Source organism: Heloderma suspectum, chromosome 10 (genome assembly GCF_057233095.1).
Source record: "Heloderma suspectum isolate Gila_16-S chromosome 10, 16-S_ref, whole genome shotgun sequence".
NCBI classification, from domain to species: Eukaryota; Metazoa; Chordata; class Lepidosauria; order Squamata; family Helodermatidae; genus Heloderma; species Heloderma suspectum.
In genome coordinates, this window is record NC_139467.1 from 10409991 (window position 1) to 10431505 (window position 21515).

General features: G+C 50.9%; 1 protein-coding gene across 3 annotated transcripts; it reads left to right on the top strand.

Annotated features, from left to right (window-relative positions):
* The first annotated feature begins 691 nt into the window (after positions 1-691).
* On the top strand, positions 692-21236 carry LIPE (lipase E, hormone sensitive type). 3 transcript variants are annotated; one of them, XM_084815061.1, is made up of 10 exons: positions 692-786; positions 8992-9524; positions 11203-11293; positions 12161-12306; positions 12689-12874; positions 13709-14003; positions 14921-15148; positions 15637-15804; positions 18880-19244; positions 19813-21236. In XM_084815061.1, the coding sequence occupies exons 1-10, from the start codon at positions 693-695 to the stop codon at positions 20383-20385; spliced, it is 2679 nt and encodes an 892-aa protein (XP_084671187.1). In that variant the 5' UTR covers position 692; the 3' UTR covers positions 20386-21236. The 3 variants fall into 3 exon arrangements, with proteins under 3 accessions (XP_084671187.1, XP_084671188.1, XP_084671189.1); XM_084815062.1 differs by lacking the exon at positions 692-786 and adding an exon at positions 8032-8094; XM_084815063.1 differs by lacking the exon at positions 692-786 and adding an exon at positions 8795-8863.
* Positions 21237-21515: the final 279 nt, after the last annotated feature.

Below are 21515 nucleotides of genomic sequence, written 5' to 3' on the forward strand. Positions count from 1 at the left end.
ATCCAGACATCATCTTCCACCGGTAGCCCTCCTGTGTTTTCCCACCTCTTCTTCCGCCTTTTTTCTTACCACAGAAAACCCGTGAAAGAGAAATAGACGGAATTGCTGCACAAATAGCTCTCCGTCTGATTCCCCAAAAGGCACTTGCAATGAGATTTTGCATGCAATAAGTACACAGGAATTTAGGCTGCAATCCTGTACCCACTTACCTGGGAGTAAACCCCACTGAACTCAATGGAACTTACTTCTGAGCAGACATGTATAGGATGCATTTGATAAAGCGGACAGCGTCCACGAAAGCTTATGTCAACATAAATTGGTTAGTCTTTAAGGTGCCACAAGACTCTTCGTAGTTCAGGATTGCCCTGTTGCTCGGGAGTAAGCCCCGCTGACCTCAATAGGAGTTATTTCCGAGTAATCCATGCATGGACCTGCACATCTGTTAAAAACCAAGCGAATCTTAGAATTTAAAAGCAAAACCCAACACTGATGCATGCGGTGCGCGGACTGGAAAGGCGCCCCCAGTTAAACTCTTCCCCGCCCACCCGCGGCTTTCCAGAGCGCGCGGGCCCTTTAAGACCGGCGAGCCGGAGAAAGGGCGCGAGGACGCGGTTGCCGGGGGAACCGGCCGGGAGGCGTTGTAAGAAGCCACCGCGCCGGCTCCGCCCTCAGCTCATTGGTGGGCGGAAGTCATGTGGTGCTTCGGACCGTTCGGTGGAAGGTGGATGCCGCGTGGGAAAGGGGTCAGTCGGGGGCTGGCGGGTGTCGAAGAGGGAGCCCCGTTGGGTGAGCATAGGGTGAGTGGGAGGGGCTGTCTGACGTCTTGACTACCCCCCCCCAAAAGGTGTAATGGTGGAGACCGCGTCTACTCTGCCTCCTCCAGGGAGAGGGCGCTTCCATTAGGAACAGGGGGAGGAGGGCTTGCCGTATGGCTCCCGATGTTATGCAGGGATAGATCGGTGGGTGGGTGGTGTTTCTTATGGGTGGGGCTAAGCTCAAGCTAGGAGGGGGTTTAAAGGTGGGAGTTAGCCTAATGAATGGGGAGAAAGAAACCGCAGGAGAAAAAGGTGGCGAACGTACAGCCTCGACCAGGCTATTAGGTGGGAAGGTGATTCTGTGAAGACCCCCCCCCCAGTAGGTTTTGGGGAAGGGGAGATGGACCTCTTCCTCCTCCTCCCGATGCGACGGGGAGAACACGGTCCCAAGTCTTTTGGGGGGCTATCGAGAGTGAGCTGCGACCGTTCAGTTGCGCAGCACTAGAGACCGCACTGAAAATATCAAAGGGAATGTTTGCTGCTAGAAGTGGGGCTGTGATCAGCGAGTCTGTGATCAGTGGTGTCTTAGGGGCTGCTTGCTTGCTCTTTTAATTTATTATTTATATTCTGACCTTTCTCCGAAGAGTTCAAGATGGTGTGTGTGGTTCTCTCCCTAATTCCACTTTTATCGTCACAACATCCCTGTGAGGTCGATCAGGCTGAGAGGCAGTGGTTGGCCCAAAGCTACCCAGGGAAGTTTGTGGCTGAGTGGGGGTTTAAACCTGTGCCTCCCCAGTTCTAGCCCAGTGCAGTCTAGCCTCTATACTGACCCTCAAAGAGTTCATACCTCCAGAACAGCCTTCCCCAGCCTGGTGCCTTCTAGATGTGTTAGGCAACAAATCCCATCATTCCCAGCCACCATGCCATGGAGTTCCAGGCCAAGACTGGAGGGCACCAAACTAGGGAAGGCCACTCTAGAACAGGCAGGGTGGGTGGAAGATAGATCTCCAGATGTTTTGGACCTCAACTCCCAGAAGTCCCTGGCAGCATGGCCAATGGTCAGGAATGCTGGGAGTTGAAGTCCAAAACATCTGGAGAGCTACTTTCTGCCCACCCCACTTTAGAAGTTAACTCTAATTGTCTGTGGCTGTCTGTGAGGCACACACACACCCAAGTTGGGAAGGAAGGTGCTTCTGAAAGCTAAACTGTCATTAATCTGTGAGTCAGTGAGACCCCTTGAATGTAGTATAAGTATCTTAGCTGTTTTGATTTTTAAAAAATCAATTAATTAATTTGTTCATACTGTTTTTCCATTAAAGATACATCAAGTAGCGTGTGTGTATTTGAGCTTCTGCTTCTGGATGTTAAAAAAGCTGTCGTAGATTGGCACAACCCCACTGTCAAGATACGGTGGTGGGGAGGTTCCTTGGCATCCCCTCCAGGTGCAGTTTTGGTGGTATTCTGCTCTGTTTCCCATAATTTGGAGGTACTGGGGCTCCTGGAAAGGGATTGTGTGTGTGTGTGTGTGTGTGTGAGAGAGAGAGAGAGAGAGAGAGAGAGATTTACATGTGGACATTCCCAGAAATTCTCAGATTTCAGCTGTGTATATCTGAAAATCGAAAGAAATGGATGTGTATTTAGAATTTGATATTGACATTTCAGGAATTATTACATACGTTTTCAGGTTCTGAGGCATTTAAGCCCCTAGGCTGCTGCTCTGGGTGTGTCAGTTTGGATGACTAGATTACTTTCATCTTCCTGCCCAAAATAACTTTTGAACCTTTAGTTGGCAAACCTGTGCACACTTTCCTGGGAGCCTGTCCCATTTAACCTGATAGCATTTACTTCTGAATAGGTATGTGTGGGGTTGTGCTGTAAATATCACATTTCACTGCTCTTAAATATCTTTTCTTTCCTTTTTTTGAGATGTTCACTTGCTGTAGTTTTTCTGCCAGTGTTGACATCCATTTTGGATGAGAGCTTCTTCCTCAAATTCTCAGATCTTGGATTTTGTAGAATTTCTTATCTATGTTTTAAAATATAAGTAGTAAAGAAGAATAAAGATCTATATCCTAGTCTGGGATGTGAGTATAGAGCCTTGTTGCCGTACCTGCAGAAGGCAACAAGTCTGAAATAGCAGTTGCCACCTTCTCTGTTAATTGATACTGGGATTCTATCTCTCTCCCTTCCTTTTCATTGCTTTTTAATGAGCCACCTTTCCACATCCTTGATATCCCTGATAGGATGGCAATTTTAATGATTTATTTTGAGGTCACATACCTAATTGCTTGGTATATCTTCTGTCCCCCCACAATCACATTCCTCTCAGCCCAGAGTTCCTGTGATTTCTTACTGCCCAGAAAACCTTCTTTATATAAGGAGGCATGCTGAGGCAAGCTACCCTAGAACAGGAATGGGTAGATCGCTAGGTGATTTGTTGTAGATTGGCAAGGGTTTGTGACTCCCAGGGTGCTTCCAGATGGAGGAGTCCTAGTGCCAGCTATTAGAATGCATTATGCAGGGCTTCCATCTTTTTTTCTGTAATGGATTTTCTGCAGTAGGAGAAAAAATGGAAGAGGGAGTGGGAAGACATGGGATGGTTATGGGTAGAAGTTGTCGTCTGGACTCCCCATAAAATTCCATGAAGGAGGCAGGGTGAAGGCATGATACAAGCCTTGTCTACAAGCACCCCCCCCCCTCCATTGTTCAACAGTAGTAACAGATGAAAAAGGCTCTTTCACCACAGATTAGGCTGCTGAAATGAAGAATGCTTTGTGGGGAGAACCAGGAGTGGATTTGTGGGTGAAAGAACTGGGACTGAGAATAAATTCCTGGGTTGAGTGTGTGCTGAGAGATATCTTGTTCTAATGAATGTCCAGCCAATAAACCACTATTTTTCATGTGGGTCTGGTTGGAGGGTCATGGGGCCAAGAAACAAAGTAGATCACGAAAGCCTAAAGTTTGCCCATCCCTGCCATTGAGCACCCACTTGGAGTGCTAGGCACAAAGGGCAAAGAACATTTGCAGTGCTGCCAGTGTCTTTCATTAAAAAAAGGGAAAAAGCTGGGGGGGGGGGTTCCCATTCTAATATCCACCTTACAGGTGTGTTGTAAAGATTGCTGAGATTACTAATTCATTTTAGCATATTTATAAGCCACTTTACCCTCTGGGTTGGAGCAGCTTACACAATTTAGTCAAACTCCCACTGTCACTGGAGGACTTCCATATATCTATGTAATGTCTGTGAACTGGTTTGAACACTTGTAATGTGTCATGTAAATGCTACGTTCTCTGTTATTACTGCTCTTCTCTCAATGACTAGCACTGCTAAACTGCAGTGAGGGCCTGAGGCGCCACATTCCTAACATATGAGGCCAGAGTGTTGCAGAACTGGGCACTTTCCCACAGAGAAATCTCTGATCCTGCCCCTGCCGCCCCACCACCTCCTAGTTCTGTTTTAGTGTCAAGGGTAGCAGGGAGGCTGGCATCTCAGCTGGCAGCTGCAAAGAGAGATTTGTATAACGTGTGCCTGGCACAGCAAGCAGTTGCCCCTGGGGCAGCCTCTCGCCCCTTGTCACTTCTCGCCTGCGGATCTTAAGTGAAAAGGGCATTTGCCCCGGCAGACCACATGAGAGGCCCTGTTTCTCTCTTGTCTGTGTTGTTGTTTTTGCTAGAAGCTGAAGCAGCCACAACATTTGAACACCTGGACAGGGTGCCGAAGCTGAAGGGAAGGCCAGGAAAAGGTGCGGGTTTGTCTGCACCAATCCTAGAGTGGATGGATATGGTGTGACACAGAGGCCAAGCCTTTGCCACTGATCCCAGACATGCCATAGGTCAGTCATTTCTTGCTCTGCCTGTCCTTCTCTCCCCTTTCCACCACGGAGGTCAAAGGTTTCACAATTCTGCCTTGGCAGGCGAGGGGAGGGATCGTCAACTCATTGCCCCCATCTCCACCCTCTTAGCTTACTGTTCCAGCTATGCAGCCATTCCCTGCCCTCTCTCCCAGTCTCCTGTTTTCCCCCGGTTCTTGGCATTCCTGGCAATCTCCCTGTGCCCCCTTTGCTGTCCGTGCACCCTGCCCTAATGCTGCCTGTTAGGCCCAGCTGGGCTTGTTGTGCTTCCTGCTTTCCCCAGCTCTGAAATTGTTTTTTCCAGCTGCCGAAGTAATGACTCAGCCACGCCGGTACCAAACTCCACCTCTGGGAGCGGGTGGGGAGAACTGGGAGCCCCGGGTATATTGGTGAGATTGTTCAGCATGAGGATAAACATGGTGGATTTTGTTGTTCGGGCAGCCAATACTTTTCTGAGAAAAATGGGTTTGGGTGCTAAGCTGGCCAGAGGTTATGCCTTCTAGCCTGGAATTCCATGGTGCTGTGATGTGTCTCAGGGAGCTGGTGTAATGTAAGAGCAGGGGCAGAAGTAATGGCTTCCATTCACTCCTATGGGGAAAATTAAACTATTGCACTGGATCCTGGAGGGATGTATTCACCCCCTCCAAATCAATGCACAAGCCCTCTCTTCTCTCAGACATGCACACACATGCACACACACACATGCAATCACGCAGTGATGCTTATCTGAATAATGATGGATGTTTGCTGGTTAATAGTAACAATAAAGAGGGTTCATCATTTTTAATCAATTTTTGTTGTGCATTTCAACAAAACAAAACAAAAACAACTTTTTAAAAAAATTGCAAGTGTAACTGCAGACTTTAAAGGCCTCAGTTTCAAATATTACAACATTCTAAAACAAGGCAAAAGAAATAGGTTACACATAAACTTCAGTAAAAGCAGACCAAATATCCAAATATAAGTCCGTTCACAAGTGGTGCCTATATACTCTTTCAAATATTGCTAGTGTTGTTAGGTCTTCAGTCCATTGCATTATAGGTGGAGGGGTCATCACTGTATTATTGGGAAAAAAAGATTGCTTGCTTCTTAGCGTGCATGCAGACACACATTAATGTTAGTGGCTGAGCCACTGTAGAAGCTTACCTGTTGCATTGTGTACAGACATACCTATTCCTCTCCAGCAGAGGTGGGCAACCAGTGGCCCTCTGGATGTTGTTGGACTCCACCTCCCATCATCCCTGACCATTGGCCATGTTGGCTGGGGCTGATGAGAGTTGGAGTCCAAGGACATCCAGAGGGCCACTGATTGCTTACCCCTGTTCTCCAGGGTCGAGCACCATGAGAACTGGCAGAAGCTGGGAGTGCACTGCCCTCACTGGCCGGCGTCTGTGACATCACGATCCCACACAGCTCCTGGGATGTTTTGCAGCTTAATGTTCTTTTAAGACAATCAGTAACAAATGTTGACATGAATAACCATGCAGTACTTCAAATAAAAACTTATTAATGCATCGTAGAAAGGGCAAGTTAGATGATATAGTCAGTGTTTGAATCGCTGATCGGCGTGTCTGCTGGATGCAGTGTGAAGGTTGGGGTGGTGGAATAGCCTGGTTCTGTGGAAAGGGGGAAGTAACAAACTCCATGTAAAGGCACACTTGCATGCATTCCTAACATGCATATCTGATCTGTGTTTCGATTTTGAAGCACAGTGTAGTGGATGCAGAACTTAGAATTCTTTTTTGTCAGAATCTGGGTGATGGAGGGATGAGGCATGGCAAAGGACAGAAATTACATGAAGCTAAGAAGTGAAATGTCTGGTTAATTGGAAGGAGAGGTAATGCTGTCCAGTCTACTTTTTTTCGGAGCTATAACAGAAATGACAGGTACACTGCATCCTTAGGAATAGTCTTTTATTGGTAGTCTTCCATTCCTTAGCCCTTCTCGACAAGAGCCTGTGCCTTTTCTTCAGCTCCCTGTCCCCACTCTCTCGTTAATAAACCCCCCAAATGGAGGTGCTGCTGGCATGATCCATCTTGCATTGGTGCATGGCTCACATGGGCCTGCTGGCTGAAGTCCAATGGTTTAAAAGCTCCTGAGATCGTTCACCAAACCTGGCTAACCTGGGGTAGCAGTTAATTCTTCAGAGCTGGGCCAGCAAATCCATGTCCCCCTTCCCTGCCCCGGGGCTCTGTGCTCAGGCGAATGCTCTGCAACAGCCTCAGGCGCCTGTTTACTTCCAGATGATTTCCAAGGAGCCTCTGGGGTCCAATTATACATGGGGTGAACTTGGCACCTTGTGGGAAGGCTTGGTCTAATTGGCCTTGTTCCGTCTGAACTCTTCTGGAAAACATGGTCAGGAGGGTCCCATAAACAACCACGGCCATCTGTGAGGAAGGTTCTGCTTGTTCTGTTCTTCTGGTGCAGATAACTGGATTCTTCTGTGGTGGAACCACCCAGCGCAGTTCTTGCAGGATCAAATACAATTAAACATAGTGGCTTGAATCCAGGCGTAGTCATGCCCTGGCTAGGTAACCCATTGAAATCAATGGGACTGAAGTAACACATCACATTGATTTCATGGATCTACTCTAGGTATGACTAAATCTGGATCCAGCCCAGTAGATCAGTGGCCTGGGAATCTGTGCTGCCATGATCATTCCGCAGGTTATGTCTTATGGGGAATCTGAGAATGAGAAGAATTGTTTGAATCTCAGCTTCCTTTTAAAAGAAAACAAAAGGAGAATGTTTCTAGCCCTTACGGATTGCACGGAGGAGGAAACTGCAGATGTCTCGATAACTTCAGTTGCAGGAGTTTGTGGAGTGGGGGTGGGGGGATCTTCCAACTGTCAAGAGGATTGAGATCTCCATTCACTATGCCACTTAATTTGTTCCCCAGAGATTCCATCCCCTGCTTCCCCCACACACATAGCTATTGCCCCCTCCAGCTTTCATGTCCCAACTTTCCTTTCAAAACTTCTCATTTTGGTCCTTCGTGTTCTCAAAAATAGTACAAAAACATTTACATTCCACATCTTCCTTCTGTTCCGCCCACTCCCTATTTACAGTGGTACCCAAATTTTTGTTAAGTGAACGCGTGCACAAGTGCATACCATATTCCACTTATGGGATTAGGAGATAGCTCGTGGTGGAATTTTGGTCCTGTGCCCCAGAATCCCAGATCTCTCTAATGCAGAGTGGGGATAATCCAACTCCTTTTGGCTCTCCCAACCCCACCCATAAGTCTGTCTCTTCCTTAATGCCAGGGTTAAAACCAAGGCATCTCAGCTGTCTGACATGTCCTCCTGCCAACCCCCAACACACACCCACAACAATTCTCTCTGTCCCCTCCCTCATGTGGGCTGTCCTCTCCTCCTCCAAGGAGGAGTCAGCTTGTCTTAAGCTGGCTGGTTGGGCAAGCAGCCAGTGATCATAACGCAACTCCGAACAGCATCGGAAGCCCCAACCCCATCGTTAGCCAGTGGCGGGTGAGTACCATCTGTTCAATCGTCCCAGTCAGCAGAGCCCCCCTTTATGTCCTGGAGGGAGCGGTTTGGGGAGCTCCTGTCGCGCAACAGCTAAGCCTGTCAGCTGTGGGCAGGGAAGTTGCCTCACCTTGTAACTCACCTTGGACAAACTTCTCTTCTCTGCCTTCTCCAAGATGCGAGGACGATAATACTGGTCTCCCATGCAGGGCTGTTTGTGAGGATTACCGAGGGAATGCACATGAAAGGCTTTGAACTCTTGAAGTGCACCGTATAAATGTGGGTTGTTCTTAACTGGCAAAAATGCCTGTCAATACCATGTACGTGGAGAAAAGTGGACCAGGGAGGGGGGCCCCTGAGGCAGCCAGTGTTGTGGCAGAGGTGGGCAGGTTTTTGCCCTCCCAACAACAAAATGCAGCGGTTTACTCTCTTTCCCCACCCCACAAATGGACCAGTAGAAATGACTGGCAACTAGGCACTTAACATGGGCAAAACCAAGAGTACGCTCAGAAACGCCACTGAGCTATGGGCTAAAGCTGCTCCCTCGGATCCATGAGAAACAGCCTTGACTGTCCCCTCCATAGCCCCATCCTGTTCCATAGCCCATGTTGGGAGACTGGGGCAGAATATTGGGATCTGGCTCTTATCAATGTAGATATTGCATTAAGCGATGCCCGCTCTGCTCGCAGGGCTTCCAGGCTGCACGGAGAAGAGAGGGAGGCAGAGGCATCGGGCAATATGGAGTGCATAACTGAGGCAATGACAGGGGAGTGTAAGTAACAGTTAAGAGTTCAAGCAAAGGCTCTCCCTTTCTGGCTCCTTCGGCGCCATCACCTCCTCTCCCCACCTCCCTTTTCCGGGCGTCCCCATCCAGCCCCTCATTCTCCCTTCCCCTTGCAGGCCCCCCTGCTGCCAGCAGCATGGATTCCCGGCCACTGTTCCAGACGCTGCATGTGCTGGCAGAAGACAACGCTGCCTTCTTCCGGGACAGCACCAGCGAGACGGGCCAGCGCTTCCTGGCAGCCTTCACAGCCATCCGGGAGCATGCCCGGTGCCTGGAGCCAGTGCTCAGCCATTTCTCCACCATCTACCACATCTTTGACCTGGATGAGCACACGCCAGCCAATGGCTACCGCAGCTTGGCCCAGACGGTGTGCTGCTGCCTGGCCCACATCGTCCACAAGAGCCGCTACGTGGCCGCCAACCGCCGCAGCATCTTCTTCCGCACCAGCCACAACTGTGCCGAGCTGGAGGCCTACTGCACCGCCTTGACCCAGCTCCGGGCCTTGGTCTACCTGGCCCAGGGTCTCCTTACCCAGAACCGACCTGGCTACCTCTTCAACCATGAGGACCACGGGCTCTCGGAGCAGTTCCTGCAGGAGTACATCACCATGCACAAGGGCTGCTTCTATGGCCGCTGCATGGGCTTCCAGGTGAGGATGCTGGGAGAGTGGGGGCTCTTGTGGGGACAAGAGGCAGGAAACTCAGCCTGTGTGGAGGAACAGGGCCTTCTGGATGCTGGAAATGGCCCTCTTGCAGGTCCTGTCTCTGACCATTCAACAATATTTATTTAACGTATTTTTATACCTGCTCCTCAGCCAAAAAAAACGGCTTATATATAATCAGTAAAACAAGACGGTCCCTGCCCGCAGACTTAGAATCTAAAATGACACGACACATGGAAGAAAAGGAATGGGGAGGGAAGAGTCTTTTGGCAGGGCTGCTGGAATGGCCCCGCCTCCCCTCTCATCACCCTCAGCACAGCCTGCTGTAAAGGCTGATTGTGATGAGGGAGGAGGGGTCTTTGTGGAGGTGGTCTTCAGCAGGGCTATAGAGTGCAACTTTCCCCATCCTGGCACCTTCCAGATGGCTTGGAGTGCAACTCCCATAATTCCCAGCCAGCAGGCTTTGGAAGGCTGATGTAGTGAATACCCATCCCTGCCCGTGACCTTCACTGTGCACAGGTCTCCTGGTCTCAAATGGACTTGGTTCTTTTCTCTTGCTGCCCCTTATGCTTGCAACCACCACCTGGAATGTCTGCATTGTGCCCTCTTTTTCTCAGCCTTCCTGGCGCCCAGCCCATCTGTTTGGGGGAGCCTGTGACTGAATTTGGCATAACTGCAGTTGCTCACAATACTCCCTTTTCAGCCTGGCCTCTCCCTCTGTCTCCACTGCTCCGCCCACACTTAGCCTGTATTCTCCTTGGGGCAGAGACCTGTCTTTTGCTGATGTTCCTCTGTGATGTATTTTTATGGATCTGATACAGTGATGCCATATAAGTAAACAATCTAGTAGTGATAATCATCAGGAGAGCCTGGAGCATCCCAGGAAAGGCAAGCACCCTTTCCTCAAGAGACTTTTGTCCTCCTCTCAGGAAGCAAGCTCTGCATACAGCTGAACTCACGCTGGTCTCTGTGATTTCCCCAAAGTGGAACATTCTGAGTTTATCCCAAAGGAGTCCATGCAGCGAGAGCAGCTTGTTACCGACCTTAGGCAGGGCCTCCTCAGAGCAGAGAGCCAGTCCTGGCCTTCCTCTGGTCTCTCTCCACCTTTCCACGCAGGCTGCAGCCTTGGGAACGTGGCCCTGAGCAATGCGTAATGTGATCGTGCATGTCCCTGTAGCTTCACATCTCCCTCTTCTCCCCCACCCCCACTCAGACTCCTGCCCTGTCATTGTCCCGTCTCTTTGGAGAAGGAGCTTCCAGCTGACTTTGGATCTCAGTTGGAGAACCCCCAGCTCTGTCTTTGGCCCCATCCAGGGTCCTTGCTGGCAGGAATGCCCAAGTTGTGTGTCCTGTGCTTCCCAACTGTGAGAAAGCTGCATACTGCCTTCACTCAGCGCTACCATTGAAGGGTGTTTGCATTGTCTTTGTATGTTTGGTCCAGCCAGGTCTTACTCTTAGCCCTGGGTGGGAGGAACTGCTTTGCAACTGGCACTTCCTGTTAACTGTCTCCCTCTATTTGGCAACTCTGGCACCAGATCTGTTCTTTTAACTCACTTGCCTGTCTCCAGCTCAGAAGCAGCAGTCATAATGCTCAGAAAGCATTGCTGGCCCAGGAGAAATGCAAGGCCATGTTCCCCAGCCTAAATGTTGACCTTTTGCCTCACAGTTTGCACCCTCAATTCGGCCCTTCCTACAGACCATCGCCATTAGCCTCGTCTCCTTTGGGGAGAACTACAAGCGCCATGTTTCTGGCATCGGTGAGTAGCAGAGCCCAAGTGTATCTCGATGCAGCAGCAACCCGGTGCCTGTGTCGTTCTCCCTGTAATGCCCCCTGAGCACTGCGAGGCTTGTCTTTCCCACAGTGCACCTGTTGGCCCTTCTCTTCCCATAATGCATGGCTTCCTCAGGAGCTCTACTTTCCTAGGCTGCATTGCTGGCTAGTGGGGACAAATGCTGTTTTCCCCACAGTATGTGTATTTTGTTGTTGTTGTTGTTGTTGTGAAAGTACAAGGGCGTTTGTCTCCAAGGGTAGAAAAAGTTGCAAGAGGCACATAACAGGAATCGTAAGATGACTGTGGCTCAATGCATTTAAATCGGCTTGATACCGAAACACAACTAGGTTGTCCCAAGCCAGGAATGATGTTGTCTCATCAGGAATGAGTCTTTGCAGTGCATCATTGCATACGTGCCCTACTCCCACCGCACGCAGTAACTGTAGTCACTCAGGGGGGTGCGTTATTTAGTTGCAGATAACCACTTTGACCGCCCTGCCTGCTTCTAGCACTGTACATTTCCTAGCCCACCCCCACAATATAGTATCATCTCTCACTGCCTTGGATGTTCTTTTCCCCTTTCTCTGCACCAGACAGGTGGAGGGATATAGGACAGTGTGGCAGTGGAGGCCAGTGGCTCCGATTTTGGAGGGGCTGTGAATCCATTCTGGCTTTCTGTCAGAATCAGCCAGAACTCTAAAGGAGCTATCCAAGGTGCTGAACCAATTTGGGGGCAGCCCCTTCCTTGTACCTTGAAGCAAATGTTTCGCCTTGAGCAGTGCTAATTGTCCACCTGTGTTTGATCTCTCTGTCTCTGTCTGTCTGTCTCTGTCTGTCTTCCCACAACTGCAGGTGTGGCAGCTAGCTCACTTTTTACCAGCGGGAAGTTTGCTATTGACCCTGAGCTGCGAGGGATCGAGTTTGAACGCATCACTCAAAACCTGGATGTGCACTTCTGGAAAAGCTTCTGGAACCTCACTGAGATGGAGTTGCTGGCTGTGAGTCCTTCCCGAAGGGAGGCAGGAGGAGGCTGGAGCTGCTGAGGGAAGGGCTGGGAGGTGTTGTCTGTGCCCATCCAGAGAAGATCTGGGGGAAGAAGAAAAGAACGGCAGGGAAGAAAGGGAAACCTGGGATGGGGTCCTGCGAGAATTTGTGGTGACTGGGAATGGGGAAGGAAGTGAGAGGAAAAGTTGAGGGTCTTATTGCCTGGCAAGGATATGGGACTATTCAAAGTGGAATGGGACAGTGCTGTTCCTGGATGGGGTGCTGTGTGCCTGATTCTTGTTGTGCCTTGGGTATTCCTACAGGGGAGGAGGGTGCATTTAGGATATTAGAATATTAATTCCAGAGCAGTCATGCCATTTCCTGCTCTCTCTGCAGTCACTGGCCAGCATGGCCTCCTCCCAGGTCCGGTTATCTCGGCCATTGTTGGTGCCGCCTCATTCCTTTGACCTGCCTCTGGTTGCTGACCCCAAGCTGACAGTTACCATCACACCTCCAGTAGCCCACACTGGGCCAGAAGTTGTCCAGATGAGGCTCATCTCCCATGAGCTGCGTGAGGGACAGGTAAGGGACCGAGAACACTCCTGTGGAGATTTAGGCCTTATCTTCTGCTGCAGTTGGGTGGGGAGGAGGCAGCTTAGAGAGGGTGGCTTCAAAGCAGGTTGAACAATGTACTTTAACTGTGGAACAGTTTTCTAGACAAATAGTCTCACCATGTAGTAAGTACCATGGATTAGTGGAATAGTTTGAGTAATTCAGTGCATTCCCACTAGAGATCATGCAGCTAGAGATGTATCTTGATGCTGTGCTAGGCAAAAAAGAGTCAACAGAAGGCAGATTGAATAGCTTTATCTAGTAGCTGGAGGGGATGAACATACTTATGTATGTAGTTTTCAGTGGCTTGGTTGAGAGGGAATGCCAAACCTCAGGCTTCCGTGCGTCTGCCTCCCTCCTCTCTTCTCCCCTTGCTTCTGTCTGTTATGTTTCTCCAGGATTTGATCCTGGTTTCCAGTCCTGGCTTGTCGGGTAAGAGCAAACCATAGGTTGCTGTAGATGAAACAGGAAACTTTAGTTTGCCTCAAACCAGGAAAGGCAGGAGCGAACTGCTGCACATCAGGGAGGAGGGAGGATGTAAGCCCAAGGTTCCTTGTAGGCCAAGGAAGGGTTGGGGGCCACCTCTGAACCAAGCCTGAGTGTAAATCCCTTTTGAATTCAGCCATGAGATTTCCCCCACCTGCAGTCTGGAGTGATACAGTTCAGGAACAAGTAATCATCTTGTTTGTTAAGAGAGCCCTTGAGATTCTGTGGCCCCAGGGACTGGCAATGCCAGGAAAGGCTTGTGGATGCCAGCTGGGTGCCTGGTCCTGCATTCTCTGCTGTTCCTTATCCTGCCTCCAGGACAGCGAAGAGCTAAGCAACTTCCTGCGTCCGGAAGGCCCCCTGGCCCTGGAACTGCGTTGGAAAACCAAGCCGTTGCCTCGCTCGCCTTACCTGGTAGTGCATTTTCATGGTGGTGGCTTTGTGGCACAGACCTCCAAGTCACACGAGCCCTACCTGAAATCCTGGGCCCGGGATCTGGGTGCCCCCATCCTCTCCATCGACTACTCGTTGGCACCCGAAGCGCCCTTCCCTCGGGCCTTGGAGGAGTGTTTCTATGCCTACTGCTGGGCCATCAAGAACTGCCACCTGTTGGGTGAGAAACGGAGAGGGGGGTTGTGGAGGGGAGGAAAGAGACTGGATCTGGGTTCTGGCCCCCATTTGTGAGAGGAGCCAGCTGCTAAGATCCTTCTCGGATCATCATCCCAAGCTGCCTTCTGCTGAATCGGACCACCCGTCTGTCTAGCCCTGTGTGGCCTGTTCTGATAGGTAGCACCTCCTCGTCGCTGGTGGAGGTCCCTTTCTCAGCCATGCATCCTGAGTTCCTTCTAAACTGGAGGTTGCAGGGACCTTCTGCACGCAAAGCACGTGCTCCCCCTCTAAGCCACAGGCCTTGTCAAAAGGGACGGAGGTACAGTCACTGTTGGTGACAGGAGACCCCAGCTAAGACCTGGTTCTACGAGTAGCACCAGGAATGGGGGGGACGGGGGGACGGGGGGGGCTTCTACTTCTGTCCTCTATGGGCCCGTTTGCACATCTGCTCTTAAGAAAAGTATCTCCATTGCAGAGATCCACCCCAGATCAAAAACCTTTTCTAAGACCCTTAAAAAAAAAAAAAAAAACCTCCTGAAAGATGCCAAAGAACAAAGAAAAACTACTCTTTTATATGATATTAGCAGCACATCTTCTATATGCCAAGTATTGGAAAAGAAAGGAAATACTTTGACTTAAAGCGTGGTACATTAAAATGTGGGATTTGGCAAACCTAAGCAAAACGACATGGGTTCTTTGGGTTAAGCAGGGAAGATACAGGGTAAATGAATTTGAACAGGAATGGGAACCATTTAGGAAGTTTTGGAATGATGAGCAAGGTATGGTACATGGTCATCCATTTCCTTTATTGTAATGTCTCACTGTTCAAAGGCTATTTATGTCTAGACAGGTTATTGTTATAAGGTATGGGATGGCTTCTCCTGTCCCCTGCGGTTCTGACTTCTCTCCGCCCCTCGGCAGGTTCCACAGCACAGAGGGTGTGCCTTGCAGGAGACAGTGCCGGTGGCAACCTGTGCATCACAGTCTCCATGCGGGCAGCTGCCTTTGGGATCAAGATGCCAGATGGGATCATGGCAGCGTATCCAGCCACGCTCATGCAAGCATCAGCTTCGCCCTCCCGCCTTCTCACCTTGCTCGACCCGCTCCTGCCTCTTAGTGTCTTGTGCAAGTGCCTCAGTGCCTATGCCGGTGAGGGCATCTCTGTGGCCAGGGGCGCCGCTCTCAGTACCATGGAGGTGGGAGAAGGGAAATGGCAGGGTTGTAGGGGTTGGTGTGGTGTGGAGGTGAGCAGGATTTGAACCCAGGGCTTCTATTGAGAGGCTGGAAAATTCTTTGAGAGTTTGGATCAAAGGGATTATCCCAGTGGGATCAATTCAAAAGATATTTATTCACAGTGTGGCTAAGTACACACAGGATCTGGGCGATGGAGTCTGAGGCGCCTCTCTAAAGCCAGGGAAAAGAAGTAAGAAGGGGAATGGGAGCATTTGGCTGGTATTAAGAAAAAGGGGATTGGAGACTCCCCACCAAGGGAAGCCAGGAGATTATTAGCATGGAGAAGATCAGTGTGTGTTTTGGTTTGTTGTTGCTTTTTAAGAGATGTGAAGAATGGTGGTGCTAGGGGGGAATATTTATAGGCCTAAATATGTTTTCCCTCATCTTTGTGCCCGGCAACCAAGGGATGGAGCAAGAGTCGGAAGACTCAACCCTGGAGAAGCTGAGCCCCATCAACATGGTACGCAGAGACACAGCCCTGCTCTTCCGAGACTTGCGCCTGGGTGCCTCGGCCCTGTTTGGCTCCTTGCTGGAGAACACAGGCAAGATCGACGGGGCAGGGGGAGCATCTGGTAAGAAGCAGCCTCTCCTCCGTCCAGCGCGCCGTCCTTCTCCCCCATCCTTCCCCCCCATCCTTCCCTGCCTTCCTCTCACTGACCTTGTCTCCGCAGAGCGCAGCCCCTTCTCCTGGTGCCTGCAGGGCTACTTCAGGCAGCCCGTGGCCCAGCTGTTGTCGGCGCTGTCCCTGGCACGACTCTTCCAGTCCCAGGGCCCATCCCTTACTAACCCAGCAGCTGGTAGGAGCCACCCCCTGTCCCTAACGGCATGTGCTGCTGCTTGGGATGAGAAGAAGAGGGCATCATTTCTGTTCTGTGCTGCATAGTCCTGGGCATGGGTGCTGCAGCTGGCACTGGTGGGCATGTGCGATGACCTCAGCCTAGCAGGGCTGGCCAGCTTAGGATGGTGCTTTTTTGCAAGCTCTGCATGGCATTTGTGGAAGAGCTAAATAACACTTTACTGATGGGGGAATCTAACGTTTTGCAACCCCCCATTCATACTCCAATTGGAAAGCTCAAAATCTGCAGTGGAGCTGATTTTTTGTAAATTCTGACTTGTCTACATCCTCCTGGCAGAGCTAACCCCTCCCTGTTCTGGTCTTGCCTTGCAGTTAGGTGCAGAGTATCGATGGAGCTCCCTTTTCTTTTGCTTCTTTTTCTGACTAGCTTGCACTTTTTTCACTGCTTTTCCTCCATGACACAATACAATATACCGGCCTTCCCCAACATGTCCAACACATCGGGAAGGCACCAGGTCAGAGAAGGCCGCAATACAGTTCCTGGGTTTGCTTCAGCCTGCCCTTTTGTAAGACTTCAGCAGAAGTGACCCAGAGGTTCTCTTCCGCCACCCCCCCACCCCCAACTCGCAACTGCCTGCTGCAATCTTCGGGGCTAGAAACATGCTTTTCTTTTCTTTCTCCCTTGCTTCCATCTATACTGCCATGTAGAAGCCGAGATTTTCAAAATTTCATCGGGGTTGCTACATTCTGTGCTTCAGGCCACATTCTTCCTTACTTGCTCGAGCAGGAGCAGTGTATACAGCTGGCATAGCTATGTGCCATTGTAACAGGTCCAGCACAAAGCAGGCTGGCACTGCTTGGCACACATTCACAGCATGGCACAGCGCGGCGAGGAGACCGCCTTTCTTCCCCTCGCTGGCTGAATCTTCCCCGGGGCCAGGGAATGGAGGTGCTAGGGAGGCATTTAACGGTAAAAATGTGTTGGGAAGTGAGCTGCCCGAGGAGGTGGGGTTAGTTGACCCAGTGGTGGCCAAGAATATTCATCTTGGCCACCATGTTGTTGTAGATCACAAGCTGAATATGAGCCAACAATGTGATGTGGCTGCAAAAAAGGCAAATGCTCTTTTGGGCTGCATTAATAGAAGCATCGCTTCCAAATCCCGGGAAGTACTAGTTCCCCTCTACTCAGCACTGGTTAGGCCTCATCTGGAGTACTGTGTCCAGTTCTGGGCACCACACCTTAAGAACGATGCAGACAAGCTGGAGAGGGTTCAGAGGAGGGCAACAAAGATGATCAGGGGACTGGAAACAAAGCCCTATGAAGAGAGACTAAAAGAACTGGGCATGTATAGCCTTGAGAAAAGACTGAGGGGAGATATGATAGTGCTCTTCAAGTACTTGAAAGGTTGTCACAGAGAGGAAGGCCAGGATCTCTTCTTGATCATCCCAGACTGCAGGACATGAAATAATGTGCTCAAGTTACAGGAAGCCAGATTCCAGCTGAACATCAGGAAAAACATCCTGACTGTTAGGGCAATACGACAATGGAACCAATTACCTAGGGAGGTAGTGGGCTCTCCCACAGTGGAGGCATTCAAGACGAAGCTGGACAGCCATCTGTCAGGGATGCTGTGACTTGGATTCCTGCATTGAGCAGGGGGTTGGACTCGATGGCCTTGCAGGCCTCTTCCAACCCTACTATTCTATGATTCTTTGATCTCCTCATAGGGGCGGGGGCCCTAGCACAGGCTTTCTGTCTGGAAGGGCCCAGCTTCAGTCCTTGGCATCTCCAGACAAAAGGAGTGCAGGACTCTGATTCTACTTCCCAAGCAAGTTACAACATCAAAAACATAAGAAGAGCCACGCTGGATCAGGCCAAGGGTCCATCTAGTCCAGCATCCTATTCACACAGTGGCTGACCAGCTGCCCACAGGAAACCCACAAGCAGGACATGAGGGCAACAGCACCCTCCCACCCAGGTTCCCCAGCAACTGGTGCACACAGGCATCCTGCCTCTGGTACTGGGGGTAGCACATAGCCATCAGCACTGGTAGCCATTGATAGCCATATCCTCCTTGAATTTGCCAATCCCCTTTTAAAGCCATCCTAATTTGTGGCCCTCGCTATCTTTATTTTGTATGTGACACTTTGTTCTAGATATTTGGAGGGATCTGGTTTTGTTTGCTTTTTGTTTAGGAACTGGCAGAGAACGGAGTGGTAACAAGGAGGACTGGGGGGTGGGGGAGCGAGGAGCAGTTTGTGGGGTCCTGGCTGGAGAACAAAAAGGTAACCCTCATGGTCTCCAAGTAAGGTGGAGACCCTCTGCTCCCTGTAAACTGGAGCATTTCATGACAACCCTCCTAGATGAGGGAACCCACACCCAGGTATCACATTCTGTATTCCATATCAGGTTTTGCTTCAAGTAATGGGAGATAAACGGCCCTGGTGACAATGGAAAGGAAGGGGCAAGTTTAGTCCTGATCACCCTGTAAGGATCAAAAGCTGCAGTTGGTTGGGCATGGAGGGGGAGAAAAGAGCTTGGACAGGTTTTCCCCAGCCTGGCACTGTCCAGATGTGTTGGGCTGCAACTCCCATAATTCCCAGCAATTGGCCATGCTGGCTGGGAATCATGGGAGCTGCAGCCCAACGCATCTGGAGGGTGCCAGCTTGAGATCTGAGCTGAGAGCCAAGGGAGGATTTGGGCTCTGAAAGAGGCAGAGAATGCGGTCATCAGTGGAGGGAGAGAGACAGGCAACAAGAGAGCCGGGTCCCATCAAGGAAGAAAAAGGGAGCTGTGACTAAATGGAGCCGGCACTCATTTCCCATTGCACCCCACCCCCCCGGCACACAGAAGCCATGAGGAAGAGCATCTCAGAAGTGGGCCTCAAGTCCAAGTCACTCTCGGGTTACAAAGACTCCCGCAAGAGCCAGACCTGCCAGAACTTGTCCTGTACCTCCGATGCCCCGCTGGACCCGTGCCCTAGCCCTGGCCTCGAGCCCCAGGCCAGCTTTTTTCTGAGTGACGGCGAGCGCAAGGCCGCATCCTCGGGCAGTGACAACAGTCTGATCTTTCCCGACGGCTTTCAGCCCCTACGCTCCAACCAGCCAGCCTCGTGCCTGCCCCTTGAGCTGTCGCCCATCCTCAAGAACCCATTCATGTCGCCTCTCCTGGCCCCAGACACCATGTTAAAGGGACTGCCGCCGATGCATATAGTGGTGAGCAAGCTGGGGGGGCGGGGGGACTGGTTGGCAGGAGCGGGACATTGGTTTCAGCAGCATGTGTGTAATGGAACGGGCTTGTCTGGGCTGGGATGGCTGAGAGCTTGCTGGGGCAGCAGGGAGGGAGAAGACAAACAGCCATATTGGGCCTAAGCGGTATGGTCCACCTAGCTTGGCATCCTGCCCACAAAAAGCAACCAGTCACATGCATCGGAGAGGTTCGACCACAGAGCATGATGGCTATATCCTTCCCCTGTTGTTAATTTCCATCATCTAGTCGTTGGAGAGATGCTGTCTCTGTAAATAAGGAGGTTTCAGTCCTCTCCATCAAACTCAGCTGCTGTACTGAGAGGGAGTTTTGTAACTGGCTGGGGAGCAGCCTCTGGGAACTCTCTTTCTGGTGCCTTTGCTGTGTGAAACTGGCACATAGGTAGTACCAGTAAGAGGGTCCCTGGATAGGTGCCCCATTATGACTGTTGAAGCACATGGGAGGTTGTGTTCTCTAAGGAGTGTTGGACTCCACCTATTTAAGGTTTCAACCCCCCCCTCTCTCTCGCCTCACCAGGCTTGCGCCCTTGACCCCATGTTGGACGACTCCGTGATGTTCGCCCGACGGCTGCGGGCTCTGGGGCAGCCAGTCACCCTGCGGGTGGTGCAGGACCTGCCCCACGGCTTCCTTAGCCTGTCGCAGCTGTGCCGTGAAACGCGCCAGGCGTCAGCCCTCTGCACGGAGCTCATCCGGGACATTCTGGTTCCCGAAAATGCGGCCTGCCAGCAGGCCCCCACTGCCGTCACCGCCTCCTCCCTCCGGAAGCATCGCAAGCTGGAGCGGACTTTCCACACTGGGGCTGCCCCCAGCCAGGTGGCCAGCCGTGCCCCCGCCCAAGAGAACAGCACTTGTGCTGAGCAGGAGGGGCTGGACCGGGCTGCTACGGAGAGCAGCGCTGCATCCAGTGCCAAGGACCAAGCAGCACCCAGCACCAGCACACAGGAGCTTCAAAAGCCAGGGAGCGCTTCCCCAGGAGGCCAGCAAAGTGGGGCCAGAGACAGGGTTGCACCCACCTCTGAGGCTGCTGTCAGCCCCAGCCAGGATTCTAGCCCCTCAGGCAGCACAGTGGGGAGAGGGGTGGGGGCCTGAACCCCACTGGAACAACTTGGTTTGGGACTGTGTGGCATGGCTTCCTTTTGCAGTGAGAATCCCTCTTTGGTGCTTTGCCTCTGTGTTTTGATGATGCCCAAGCACAATGGCCCCAGGCCTCACCTGCCCCCCATCATCAGTGGGGTCTCCTGTTGCTACCAAACGGTTGGGGTGGGGGAGCACTTGTCCTGTATTATCCATTCCTCCCACTTCCTGGAATACTGTTTTTATACACATTTGGGTTTTTTTGTTTTTTGTTTTTAAACTGTGTAGAGCTCTGCAGCCAATATCTGCTTGTGGTCTCAGAGTTCGTGCACTTCTCTCTCACTCCCGCCCTTCCCATCCTCTTCTGAAGCATAACACTCCAGTGTTACCTGAGCACCTCTGGGAAGGTTCCATGTTGGGGTGTGGGTGTTTTTGAGCCCACTCTTTGCCACGGAGAGCACAAATGCTAGCCTCCCTTCCCTTCTTGGGGGATTGAGTCCTTCCAGCACTGCCCAACAAGCCCTTAAAAGCACTGTGTGTACCCACTCCACTTGCACAATATGTGTTAACAGCCACTGCCCTGTCCCCTCGCTAGATGGGACATCTTGACCACTTCTCAGTATTAGCCTTGTTTTGGGGAACACGCTCGCACTGTGACCGTCCCACACAAATCTACTTCCCTTGCCCCCGGTAAAATCCTTTTGCATTTTATTGTTGCTGCTGCTATGAACCAAACAGGAGGGGGGGTTGAGAGGAGAATGTGGGCTTCTTCCCTCCTCAGAAGGGCTGTGGTATTCCCTCTTCACCCGTTTCTTTGGGGCAAAGGGGACAGACTATTTTTGTAAATAAAAGCCTATTTGATTTAGATTGAAGTATCCTCTGTACTTGGAATTCAAGACGATCTGTGTGTGCACGTGTGTGTGTTTTGGAGCAGTCCTGGGTAAGGGTGAGGGAGGCAGTCCAGGCATAATAAGCTTCTGGTCCCTGGGGGCTAAAATTGGCAACGAAGATATTATGCAAATCAAGGCAGCAGTTGAGCAGATAGTTACAGAAATAAACTGGCTGTGCTGATAACTATACAAACGTTACTAGCTCATAATATTTTATTAGCCCACCTGTTCATATCTGTGTGACCTAGAACAGAG

Excerpts from the sequence above, each read along its gene's own strand:
- LIPE (XM_084815061.1), top strand. The coding sequence starts at position 693 with ATGTGGTGCTTCGGACCGTTCGGTGGAAGGTGGATGCCGCGTGGGAAA. Across the intron at positions 11,294-12,160 it reads GCGCCATGTTTCTGGCATCG|GTGTGGCAGCTAGCTCACTT; the intron begins GTGAGTAGCAGA and ends CCACAACTGCAG. Across the intron at positions 19,245-19,812 it reads TGCCGCCGATGCATATAGTG|GCTTGCGCCCTTGACCCCAT; the intron begins GTGAGCAAGCTG and ends TCGCCTCACCAG.